Here is a 13,251-nt window from a genome sequence, read left to right as displayed (position 1 = left end):
CCTGACACATTGCTTTGGGGAAGGCTGTGGATGTGGATTTCTGCCATTTTTGCATGTTTAAAGTGGAACAGCAACTATGTCATAATAAAATGTTGTTCTTTAAATAAATGAGAAATAACTGTCACGGTAATCTGAAAATGTTATGTGGATCAAATATTTGCTCACTTTGAAAAAATAATGTTCTATTGTCTGGGAATTAGTAAAGAGATGTTTTACAGAGAAGGAAAAAAATAACAGAGACTCTATTACATGAGTGAAAGTTCCTTTTCACTCACGTAATAGCTTACCTGTTCTAATGTATCTCTCTCTATAAACCATCTCGGAGATTAAGGTCATCTGAGGAGGCCCCATTCTCCGTTCCACCTCCCTCGCAAGTGCGATGGTTGGGAATGAGAGACAGGGCCTTCTCAGTGGTGGCTCCTCAGCTATGGAGCTCCCTCCCCAACAATATTAGATCAGGGCCTTCCCTCCTGGCCTTCAGAAGAAAAGTAAAAACTTGGCTATGGGACCAAGCCTTTGGGCAATAAGCAGTACAAGGAATGATCAGGGATGGTGTGCGATAGATAAGATATTTGGCCTGGACTATGATTGTTGGATTGTGTGATTTTAATGTTTGTATTGATATGTTTTTAATTTCATATTTTAATGTTAAATGATGTCATGTTTTCTGATTTAATTGATAATTGTATGTTATTATCTTTACGTTAGGTTTCTGTGTGTGAGACATTAAATTTTGCCATAATTATGCTGGAGACTGCTGGGGTGAAAATTCAGTGACTGTATGGAAATTACTACTGAATAAATAGGTACTGTGATAAAATGTTTAACTTGGAAGTCTTTTACCTTATACATATACCTTTATATATAAAGTAAAAGACTTCTAGGTTAAACATTTTATCTCATTTTACTCAACTGGGATGAACAATATTGAACTCAAAGATGTTATTGGACTCCACCTGCAGTTAGCTCAAGCCAGTCAGATAGGATTAGAGTTTGAGTACTATAAAACTGTGGGACCATGGGTTGCCCATCCCTGCTTGGATAGAACTCTTTAAAATTTAGCAGAACTTCCCATGCAGTGATCAGTGAAAATAATATAATATACTAGTGGGCTGTAGCAAGCTGAGTGTTGGGATAGGAATCTGGAAGACCTAGGTTCAAAAGTCATCTCAGCCATGAAAAGCTGTTGTGAGACCTTAGGCAAGTCACAGTCTCTCAGAAGGCAATAACAATCCCCCTTTGGATGAATCTTGGTAAGAAAATCCCATGATAGGATCATCATACGTTGAGTTGATTTGGGGATGCATAACAAAAACAAATGCATGTTTATCTAGGAGTAAACAGTGCATTTGTTTTTGTTATGTATATGTAGGAGTAAGCAGTGATGGAGAGCCAACATGATGTGGTGGCTTGAGAACTGGACTAAGAGTCAAGGAGATCGGTGGTGGAAATATGTTGGGCACCCTTGGGCAAGTCAACTTTCTCAGCCTTATTCAGTAACTAAATCTTCTGAATAAGTCTTGGCAAGAAAGCCCTATGAGAGGAATGCCTTTAAGTCAAAATTGGGGTAAAGATACACAATAACAACAACAAGAAAACCAAAGCTGCTGTGACTAGTAGATCTATCCAATCAGGGATAGCAAATCCATTTCTGGAATTTATTGCCATTCTTCCAATTGAGGAGAAACTTTTCTGGTCCTGGGTCAGTGGTTTAGCACAACAGAGCTCTCTTGTGGAGAAGTGCTGCTTAAGTGTAGAATAGATTTGCCACTCCTGTGGTGGTGGATCCACCTACACAAAGAAAAAAATATTAAAAGGCCAGTATTGTATTAAATAGAAGAGAGGCTGAGGCTGGTGGCCATGGCCAAGTGAGCAGCCTCGCAGGCCACATTCAGCATTTATGCTACTAGCTCCCCAACCCATGTCCTGCAGCAGTGGTTCTCAACCAGTGGGTCCCCAGATGTTTTGGCTTTCAACTCCCAGAAATCCTAACAGATGTTAAAATGGCTGGGATTTCTGGGAGTTGTAGGCCAAAACACATGGGGGCCCACAGGTTGAGAACCACTGTCCTACAATATTTAGTGGGCCTTCCTTACTAGTAAGTGCACATAGGATTAAAGCTGCAGGCTACAATCCTGTGCACATCTTCCTGGGACCGTGTCCTATTGAAAAGAGTGTTGTTTACTTCAAGTAAACCGAAGTATACAGTTGGGTTGTGTTCTAAAATCTGGGGGTTAAGTGTCATTATGTATCCTTTGTACAATGGTACTGGCTACTATAGGCTTTGTACAGGTTTGGTTTCAGAAGACTAGATTCCTCTTAAACAGAAAGTTCTGGCCAATTAAAGTACTGCCCCTCATATTTCTTTTGTAGGCTATTTGGTAACTTTTTGTGCTGGGATCTTTAATAGCTGATATGGGAACTAGTTATAAACTGCTTTCATTTTTTCTGATCATGGATTAATAATCCTTGCATGCTTCACACAGTCTAATTCAGGGGAAAGCGACATAATGTCATCAAAATTTGGTTGGATTCCCAACTCAGTCAGACTAACCATCTGGGCCATTGGTCATAGATTATGGAGGCTGTATTCCAACACCATTTGAAAGTCTCCACATAAAGCAGAGAGAAAACTTTCAGTGCAAGTGTCACATAATTAAATATAGATTCAGTAAATACCTTTGAATTAAAGCAGTGAGAGACTTGAAGCAGGAAGCCCAACCAAAGACTAGTGTAGAGTAAAACAGAGGGGATTGTCCTATCCCCTGACTTTCTGGGTCCCATGTTTGCTCTTCTTTTTTATATTCATGAAAAGTTTTGCATGTTTATTCCCCATGAATAACTGTCCCCATTGACTTGCTAGATTTAGATTTGCCTAATTGTCATTTGAAGCCTTGACGTTTGTGGCCTGCACTTCCAGTTTGTTTGACCCACATTATCATGAATTAACATAGACAAGAACTCAGTTTCTTGCCCCTCTTTGCTCCATTTTCTGTTCTCCTTCATACATGTTTATTGATATTGTTCTCCAGGTTCATCTTAAATACACACTAAAGAAAAGCCAATAACTGACTTCATTTTTGGTGCCATCTGTAAGTGACTCTTTTTTTTTCTTTTTCTTTTTTTTTTTGCATTTCTGCATGTGTTTAGGTGTATTTCAACGGCTACCATGGTGACACCTCCGAAACACTTTTAGTGGGCAATGTGGATGAGCCTGGTCAAAAGTTAGTGGAGGTTGCCAGGAAATGTAGAGATGAAGCAATTGCAGCTTGCAGACCTGGGGCTCCTTTCTCTGTAATTGGAAACACAATCAGGTAAGCCTTATACTGACAAGTAAAGGAAAGGCTGGCAAGTGGGACAAAGGTTATTGGTGGTTTGGTATAAAACTGATGACATGTTTTATGATTCAGAACCATCATTTCAGCCTGATATCACTATGTGAACTGCCAGGCTGTAATGTTGTTCCCCGAAGTAAGAAAAGGGATTTAAAAAGTAAATTACACTAGGCAGGGTCAGCGGCAATGCCTATAGAAAAAGCTAAAGACATTTCGTAAACTAGATGGAGGTATGATTGAGTGGCTATGACTATCTTAATAAAATCATATTAGGAATATTGAAGATGTGTGTTCATCTGCTTGTTGCATGATGCTTACAATCCACAAGAAATATATGACTGCTATGAAGAATGTTAAAGATCTTATACATTATCTTCCAAATACATGCCAGAAATACATACCAATATACCGTATGTGTGTGTTTTTTTGTTGTGTGTTGCTATAATGTTGTTTTATGTTGTTTGTTTGTTTGTTTGTTTGTTTAAAACATTTATATTCCGCCCTTCTCACCCCGAAGGGGACTCAGGGTAGAGCACAGCATATACATGGCAAACATTCAATGCCGGGACACAAATTCACATACACATACATAAGCATTAAAAAACATTTATCAAAATATTAAAATACACCATTTAAAACCGTCCTAGTCATCCGCATCAAATCTAATTGGCCTGTTCATTTTTCCTATTGCCGCTTTATTGCCCTGTCCTGAAAGCTTGGTCCCACAGCCAAGTTTTTACCATCCTTCTGAAGGACAGAGGGAGGGGCCAACCTGATCTCACCAGGAAGGGAGTTCCATAGCCGGGAAGCAATCACCGAGAAGGCCCTGTCTCGTCCCCACCAATTGCGGCTGTGACAATGGCGGGACGGAAAGCAGGGCCTCCCCGGAGGATCTTAATCTCCGTGATGGTATATATACTCATATTATGTATTTTGTATATGTTATGTTTTAACTTTGTTAATTGGGCTTGACCCTATGTAAGCTGCCCCGAGTCCCCTTGAGGAGATGGAGGTGGGGTAAAAAATAAAGTTGTTATTGTTTATTATTATTATTATTATTATTATTATTATTGAGTATAAGCTGACCCGAATATAAACTGAGGCACCTAATTTTACTTCAGAACACTGGAGAAACGTATTGACCCAAGTATAAGCCGAGAGTGGGAAATGCAGCAGCTACTGGTAAATTTCAACATAAAAATAGATACCAATAAAATTACATTAATTGAGACATCAGTAGGTTAAATGTTTTTGAATATTTACATAAAACTGTCATTTAAGATAGGACTGCCATACTCTGATTAAACCATTACTCTAACCTTCTTCAGTGTAAATGTGCTTACATATTCTTACAATAATAAGAAAGAATAATAATAATAATAATAATAATAGAGACAATTATGGAAATAAAAAAAGAACAGTAATAATGGAGAATAATAAATTTTAAAATAACAATAATAGAATAAAATAATAAATGTAATCATAATAATAAATATAGTAAAATAATAATAATAATAATAATAATAATAATAATAATAATAAAGTAAAATAAGAAATAACCTTGACTTGAGTATAAGCCGAGGGGGGCTTTTTCAGCCTTAACAAAAGGCTGAATAACTAGGCTTATACTCGAGTATATCCAGTAATGACAGAAGAGTGAGCTCTTTTTTTGGAGATATCCTGATGCAACATGATAAAACTGTAGCAGCCAGTCATGTTCTTCTTGATTAAGTCCTATTGCTCAGTTCCTTTAGTATTTCTCCATAATTTTATTGCATAGCTGTAGCCTTTATCCTTCCATTAATATATTGACTAAGCCTGTCAGAGGGGGAAACCTAATATGAATCTTGATGGCGACAAGACATGTGCTGCCGAGAACCGTAGAAGTTGCTGCCTTCCCTCCCCCACTTCATCTTCAAATACTTTAAGAGAAATAAGGAAAGAGAGCAGCAAAATATCAGTTTGATGTTATTTATAGCTTTAAAAATATTGTAACAGAGTCTGCCTCAAACTTTAGTAAAACCACTTTGGGTTATATCCGAGAAGCTTTTATTGAAGACTTTGTATAAAATTGTGTTTTTGACAGTTTTAAATTATAGGCTAACTAGCCTGGGGAAAAAGGATAGTGTCTTTCTGTTCTTTCATAGGAAATGTTGAATCAGACCCCTACTGGGAAAAGAAATTTAATGCATATCTCACTATCTTACTGTCCATGAATATAATAGAAGTGAATTCGAAATGTAGTTTTATTTTTGCAAATGGGATGAGTCGATGGAGGCACCTCCGTATTTTTGAACACCTAAGGTTCAACAAATTTACTGGTGGTGCTCTTGCATTTTAACAAAATTTATTCCGGAGTCGGAAGGGGCACCGAAGACGAGATTCTTATTCAAGCATTCTCCTGAGCACTGCATTCATGGCTGTGTCTAAAGGGCATGTCAGCCTTTGATTCTCTCTGAGAGGTAATTATCCTTTTCCTGTCACGGAACAACAAATGATAGCTAACTACAGAGGCACATTTGCAGTAGTCACATTCATCAACTGCAGGGGAAAAAAATTCAATTTAATTGTACAACACAGCTGCACATAGGCTTTTTGAGCATTTCTGTTGTTCTCCCTGTCTTGCTATTCCTCCCTACCAGATCTATTTTTTAAACTTTTTTTTCCTTCCTGCTTATTTTTTTCCCCTCTCCCCCTCCCCCCTCTTTTTTGTCTCTTCTTCCATTTTTACTCTCTGTACTTTCTTGTTAAAGTAATTTTCCTTTGTGGCTCTCATTCTTCTCGCCCCCCCTCCCCCATTGAAGGCTATGAATGTAGAAAATTATCACAATTACTCATATAATTGAGCCTCTTTGTAGCAAGTGCAACTCCAGTAGCCTTTCTCCATCATGAAAATGGTTTCATTATAGGGTTTTTCATATTCTCTGACACCATCTACACAGAGGAACAGGCGTGCAGATGAGATGTACTAGGAATAGGGTAGATCAGGAAGGTCACAGTGGGAATAATTAGCTCTGCTATGGAAAGAGCATCTAGGCCTTTTACTGCTACATAAATGTACTGTCCGTGGCTTTTAGTCACAAAAAAAACCCTCACTAACAAATGGAGCTCCCGCCTACTACTTTGAAAAAAAGATTTGTATCAACACTACAATTTTCCATCATTAAGACTAATAACACAGAGCCTAGTATACATCAAGGGGAATAAAAAGAAAAATCTCACATTCAAGTGGCGGACTGGGTGCTGACCTTTGTTCCCCCTTTTTTGTGTACGACTTAACTCTGCACAAAAAGGAGCCACACGCCACACCAACATGCAGGTGAACTCCAGCCAGGGCTAGCAGAGTGTGTGCAGCACTCGCTCGGAAAATCTGATAAATCTCCATGTAGGATAATGCATTTCATTAGATTCACTGCATTAATTCTAGCAGCATTTTTAAGGTGGGGGGAGACAACAGAATTGAAAGTGACATTAGTCTCTCTCTCTCTTTCTCTCTCTCTCTCTCTTTCCCGCTTCCCTCTCTTCCCTCTCTCCCCCTCCCTTTCTTTTACTGTGTGGATGCGAGGTCAGTATTTTCACAGCATGTAAATGTGTATGCAAAGCTCTGTCGAAAAGCAAATTAATCTGGATTGGTCCATAGTCACAATTGCCTGCAGAATAAAACTACAAACCCCCTCCTATAATATTTTATTCTGTGTTTCAGTGTGCTCGTTTTGTTTAAATCTTCATGCAACAGCTAAGGATTTTCCCGGCCTGTTTCAAAGCTTTATATGTGTCTACATTTTGTCCTTTGGTTCATATGTAGAATCTGTTGACGAAATGTATAGATTCCTTGCTTATTTTCTAGTCTTAGCGGACAGACTTGCCAAGCTTGAAATGCGTTTCTTCTCCCAGCAAATATGCTTCGTTTGTTTGTGGAGTATATTTTAAGACGCCATAGGAAACACATTGCGTCGACATTTAGAATAGCTCTGAGTGGATTCTGTAATCCGACATGTTATTTAAATTCTTGCGACAGATAAAGAACCACCCTTTTTTTTAATAGGCAGTCTGATCAAACGAATGGATAAATTCGCAAAAATTGCAGGGCGGATGAATAATTGCCTGAGCGAAGGAAACCAATCTATTTTTGTTCAGTCCATTTGTGTTGATCACCTAAATTCAGATGAAGTGTAATAGGAATGTAATTGGATGTGTGTTTTCTATATATATACCTTATGAAAATATGCTTCTACATTTGTTAATACTATGTACAAATTACAGCTTCGGAAACCGTGACTCAGGATCCCGAAAATGAATTGCGTAGGGAAAAAAAAATGGAAACATAGCTACGGTTAAATAAAGCCAATTTCAAACTTGTAGTTAAAATTACTAAGATAAGAGTATCAATAAATGGTTTCTCCACGTTTTAACTTATAAATATATGTTTTGATATTAACTTAGAACAATACAAAAGCAGACTTTTAGAATAGAAATCTGTTTCTATCCGATTATGCACATTTAAACAATAAGTGGCTCAGGCAAAATAAGTCATTTTAATGTCATCTGTGATAGATTTTCTTTGACAGCTACTGTAAATTACAATTACACTGCTTCTCCCTGTGTTTGAAAGTAAGCATTGCAATAAATTATCTTTTATTTCAATCCATCATGTCTGCCTTTCAGAAACGGCACACCTCAAAAGTTCAGCACTATTGTAAGAAAAATACAGTGATTTTAGCTTGAAACTAAAAATCCACCTTTCTTTAAGGAGAAAGCTCACAGTTGTGCGCTTTCAAGGATATTACTAATTGCAATTCATCATTCCTTGTCGTGAAAGGGAATCCCTGAATGTGCGCATTCCCTTAACTTTGGGCTACCTCTGAAGGACAAGATCTTAAGCTTACCCAAGAGCAAGGTACAATTAACCCGGGGAGCTGATGCTTTTGAATTTAAAATATATGTTCACCTTGGTATTAACAGCTACACGTTTTCTATCCTGGCAGATTAAAGGGTCTGCCAGTAGTATTTGCAGACATGTTAAATAATGGGATGATATAATAAACAAGCAAACAAACATTCAAGTAAGTCTACATTACAAATGAAATCATCGGCATCCATTTGACCATCTAAGGATATGTAACTTGACATGGTTTCCCGACAGCTTTCGCTCCCCTTGTATTAAATCTCTAATGGATTGTATTATTTTACCATTTCTGGCTGAGAACATCTTTGCTCCTGAATAACCATCACTCCCTACTGCCTCCCCTTTTTAACCTGTCTTTGTTCAGTACACTCATCTAGCCAATCTGCAGAGATGTGTAATTATTCAAAATATAAGAAGGGAGGAAAGGCTTTGCCAGTTTTGGCCAAGATGACAGCAGAACTGATTTTTTTTTCTTATTCCCTTCCTATAACTCTCTGTGGCACCAAAACATGTTTGGGGAATGCATTTTAAGGTACACAGGGCTACAAGAGGCAGACAGGACTGCCAATTACAAAGTAACTGGGGCATCCGGAGAAAGTCCCTCTTTGGACGCTAAACTTCTAATGGATCAGAAAGTCTAAGAAGGGACCACAGCAGATGGATAGCCTATATGCAACAAAAAAAAAAACACACCTAAAAACTTCCAGGCCATCAAATGCTAATCAAGGTGGCCAATTGAAACATTCACATCTAGCTCCAACAGACAAGAGCTCTTTCTCCCACCCTGGACTTTCCACAGATATATTAACCCAATTTTCCTAGTTTTCAACAGACCTCACTACCTCTGAGGATGCCTGCCATAGATGCAGGCGAAACATCAGGAGAGAATGCTTATAGAACATGGCCATACAGCCTGAAAAATCTACAACAACCCAGTGATTCTGGCCATGAAAGCCTTTTACAATACATTAAAACAAAACAAAACCCTAACAAAAACATAGTTAAGCTGAAATGGTAATACATTCCCCTTCTATTTCAGTGTAGATCCACTCCTCCAGATGATTTGTTATTTGTTTGTTTATACACTGCCTTTTTCAACTCCGAAGGGGACTCAAGGCGGCTTACATATTGGCAATTATTCAGTGCCTTAGAGCAACATATAATTCCAATGAACATTAAATTAAAATCAATACATATTAAACATTTAAAAACACTACATTCAGTATTAAAACCACACCATCCATACTCATAGTCCAGGAGCGCTCCAATAGTCCTATGAACCAGCTAGGACGTTAAGATCGTCCGGGGAGGCCCTGCTCTCAGTCCTGTCTGCATCACCAGTACATCTGGTGGGGACGAGAGACAGGGCCTTCTCAGTGGTGGCCCCTCGGCTGTAGAACACCCTTCCTACAGAAATTAGATTGGCCCCCTCCCTGTTAGCATTTCGGAGGAAAGTGAAGACCTGGTTGTTCGAGCAAGCATTTGAATAGGCAGTGTAATGAATATAGGAATATGGAACAATGGATGATGAGACTGGATCTTGATTCTAACTATGAGGCGCTAATGAAATGTTATATTGATGTTTAATTGATTGTTTATTATGTTATTGTTTTAATTGTTTTAAACTGTTTTATGATGTTTTGAGCATTGAATTTTGTTATTGTTAACTGCTTTGAGTCACCCAAGGGCTGAGAAAAGCAGTATATAAATATAGTAAATAAATAAATGGTCATTGTACACATTCCATATTCTTGCACTGTTGGTGCTTGGATTGGGGGTGAGTACATGTGAAAAGTCTTGTCTTCTCCTAAGTGTGGGCACCGGGGCCAAAATGTGATGTGTGAAATAAGACTTCATGGCCTTAATCAGCTTCATGACCATAGTCCCTTTTCCTACAAAAAGTTGCTTCTATTAACTCCATGGTCACAGATTTAGAATGCATTGCCATCTACACTGTAGAAATTAATGCAGTTTGATACCACTTTAATGGCCATGCCTCAGTTCTGTGGAATCAGGAGAGCTGTAGTTTTACAAGATCTTTAGGCTTCTCTGCCTAAAGAGTGCTGGTGCCTTAGCAAATCTGAAATCCCAGAACTTGGCTCCATGTTGAGGCTAGGTAAAAAATAGATTTTAAAATAGTATGCATTCTGATCTGCCTGTGTATGAGTTCCCATTTTCAAAGGCTATTTAAATGTGCTAGAAGTGACATTGTAGTGTGCCATCACAGAAGGGGAAGCATTGCCAGGAGAGTGTCAAATGTCCAAATCCTCCCTCCCCACGTATGTAGAACAAATACATTAGTAAGAAGACTTCTAGCTAAACTTTCTCTCTGATACATGTTAACATGCAATGCAATTTGCTACAGAAGTGCTTTCCAAAGATGATGATATGGTTACATGGGAGAATGGTACTGTGTGCATAATTGAATTGCCCTTTAGAATTTCTTACTTCAGAAGAAAAGTCATCTACACCCAAATGGGACTAATCAGTTTCTTAAATATTCTCTCTTTGCCCTTTCTCTGTGTCTGCTCTTTCTGTATCTGCTGCAGTTGGAAAGACATTGAGTGGGCCCCTAATGTACTGATGTAAGGCTAGATCTATCTGTATTCAATAACTGCACAACTAAAACACTTCTAAGCCAGATTAATTGACTTGCACTTTGACATTTCACCTATTGTTTGTTTTGAGTTGAAATCTGAAAAAAATATGATGAAATTGTGAATCTACATCACTGACTATTTCAGGTTAAATGTGTTTGACTCAGTTCATCACGGAGGGATTATAAACTCATATTTTTACTTTTATAAACCTTGTGATTCAGTAGAACAGAGTTTGGAACACTGCTTAATTTTTTAAAAAAAATGTATCCCTACATATTGATACTTGTGGGTTTTTTTAAGTACACCATTCTAGTTTGTATGGATCTTTTTAAAGCAATGTGTTAGGTAAAGGTAAAGGTTTCCCCTGACATTAAGTCTAGTCGTGTCCGACTCTGGGGGGTCGTGCTCATCTCAATTTCTAAGCCAAAGAGACGGCGTTGTCCATAGATGCCTCCAAGGTTATGTGACCGGCATGACTGCATGAAGCACTGTTTCCTTCCCCCTGAATCTATTGATCTACTCACATTTGCATGTTTTCGAACTGCTAGGTTGGCAGAAGCTGGGGCTAACTGTGGGAGCTCACCCCGGTCAGCAAGTTCAGCTCTTCGATATAGAATTAATTGCCCCCTCCCAAAAAGGCCCCCCAAAATTTGTAGAAAAACAACTCCCAATTAAAATTTTATGTTAAGGTTACAGTTTATTCATTTAACACTGCATGTTGTTCCATGACTTTATAAAAACAACATCATTTGAGGTGACGCTTTTTATTATTGCAAAAATACAGGCTGTTATAGTGTTATTCATGACACATGAGAGACTACATCAGATTTGCTTTAAAATGAGCAAGACTTTCTGGTGGTATGTCTTTATATCAATTGAACCTGAAACCAAATGCTGATCTCCCTGTCATTATTCAAGTAAAAAAATACAACCAAAAAACTCATCCATCTTCTTTTGTTCAGTATCTATCTGAATATCTGTGAGTATTAAATTTGCTGCCACTTTTATTTCCCTAGATCCTAAATGGGGGGAAGGAATTGCATCTGACTTTCATGTACATGCCTTTCTCCTGTCAGTTCTGTGTAGAATATAGAATATTGCCAGATGTGTAGCAAGAGAAGGATTTCCTGAGTTAGCTGTACAGTCGAGATCAGGGGTCCTCAAACTTTGTAAACAGAGGACCAGGTCACAGTCCCTCAAACTTCTGGAGGGCCAGATTATAATTTGAAAAAAACATGAATGAATTCCTATGCACATTATACATACTTTATTTGTAGTGCAAAAATGCTTAAAAACAATACAATAACTGGGTTGTTGTAGTTTTTTGAGGGCTATGTGGCCATGTTCTAGAAGCATTTCTCCTGACGTTTCGCCTGCATCTATGGCAAGCATCCTCAGAGGTAGTTCACTACCTCTGAGGATGCTTGCCATAGATGCAAGCAAAACGTCAGGAGAAATGCCTCTAGAACATGGCCACATAGCCCGAAAAAACCTACAACAACCCAGTGATTCCGGCCATGAAAACCTTCGACAATACAATAATTAAAATGAACAATTTTAACAAATATAAATTTATTAGTATTTCAATGGGCAGTGTGGGCCTGCTTTTGGCTGATGACATAGGATTTTTGTTGTTGTTGTTGCATGCTTTCAAGTCATTTCCGACTTAGGTTGACCCTGAGCGAGGGCCGGGTAAATGACCTTGGAGGGCCTTATCCGGCCCCTGGGCCTTAGTTTGAGGACCCCTGGTCTAGATTATGGTGAGCATTAAATCCTGGCCTTTCTGTCTTTAATAACAGATGCAGGTCCTTGTGGTCAGGTTATGTTTGAAAATGTTGAGTTTTAGACTACGAAATTTGGGTTCTGATTCTCCTTCCACAAATACCACAGCCTTAGCAACTGGTCAGTAGAGGCAAATAAATGCTGGGATTTCTGGGAGTTTTCAAGTTCTGGGATCTTTCAAGTTTCTGCAAATATTTTGAGTGTGAGCTGCATCAGGTATTTACACTGGCTGAACGCAAACACAAGGACTGGTGTCGTTGGAGAAGAAGACTGGAGATAGGGGCTGCTTCAAGGTGGCCTAGTGCAGTGGTTCTCAACCTGTGGGTCCCCAGGTGTTTTGGTCTACAACTCCCAGAAATCCCAGTCCATTCACCAGCTGTTAGGATTTCTGGGACTTGAAGGCCAAAATGTCTGGAGACCCACAGGTTGAGAATCACTGACTTAGTGGGTGGGATGGAGGGTGAAGCTTCAGTCAACCTCAGTGGACAAGAAGGATTACGTATTCCCATTACTGCTTGCGAGGATGAGTATTTCACAATTATAATGGGGGGAGTAGTGGCTTTATTTGGTTTCCCTTCCTACCATCCTGTTAAAGTAAAAATGTCAATCTGGCTGGAAGAGGGCCTGG

At 38.7% G+C, this 13,251-nt stretch overlaps 1 protein-coding gene across 2 annotated transcripts in view; it reads left to right on the top strand.

Moving 5' to 3' along the window:
• Positions 1–13,251, top strand: part of METAP1D (methionyl aminopeptidase type 1D, mitochondrial) — a 115,890-nt gene that overhangs the window by 81,363 nt on the left and 21,276 nt on the right. For both annotated transcript variants that reach the window (XM_060779079.2, XM_067471533.1), the window contains one exon: positions 3,151–3,314. In XM_060779079.2, the coding sequence (XP_060635062.2) occupies positions 3,151–3,314 (164 nt within the window). The remainder of the gene's footprint in view (positions 1–3,150; positions 3,315–13,251) is intronic.

Source organism: Anolis sagrei, chromosome 1 (assembly GCF_037176765.1).
Source record: "Anolis sagrei isolate rAnoSag1 chromosome 1, rAnoSag1.mat, whole genome shotgun sequence".
Classification (NCBI taxonomy): domain Eukaryota; kingdom Metazoa; phylum Chordata; class Lepidosauria; order Squamata; family Dactyloidae; genus Anolis; species Anolis sagrei.
This window is presented reverse-complemented; position numbering and strand designations above follow the sequence as displayed.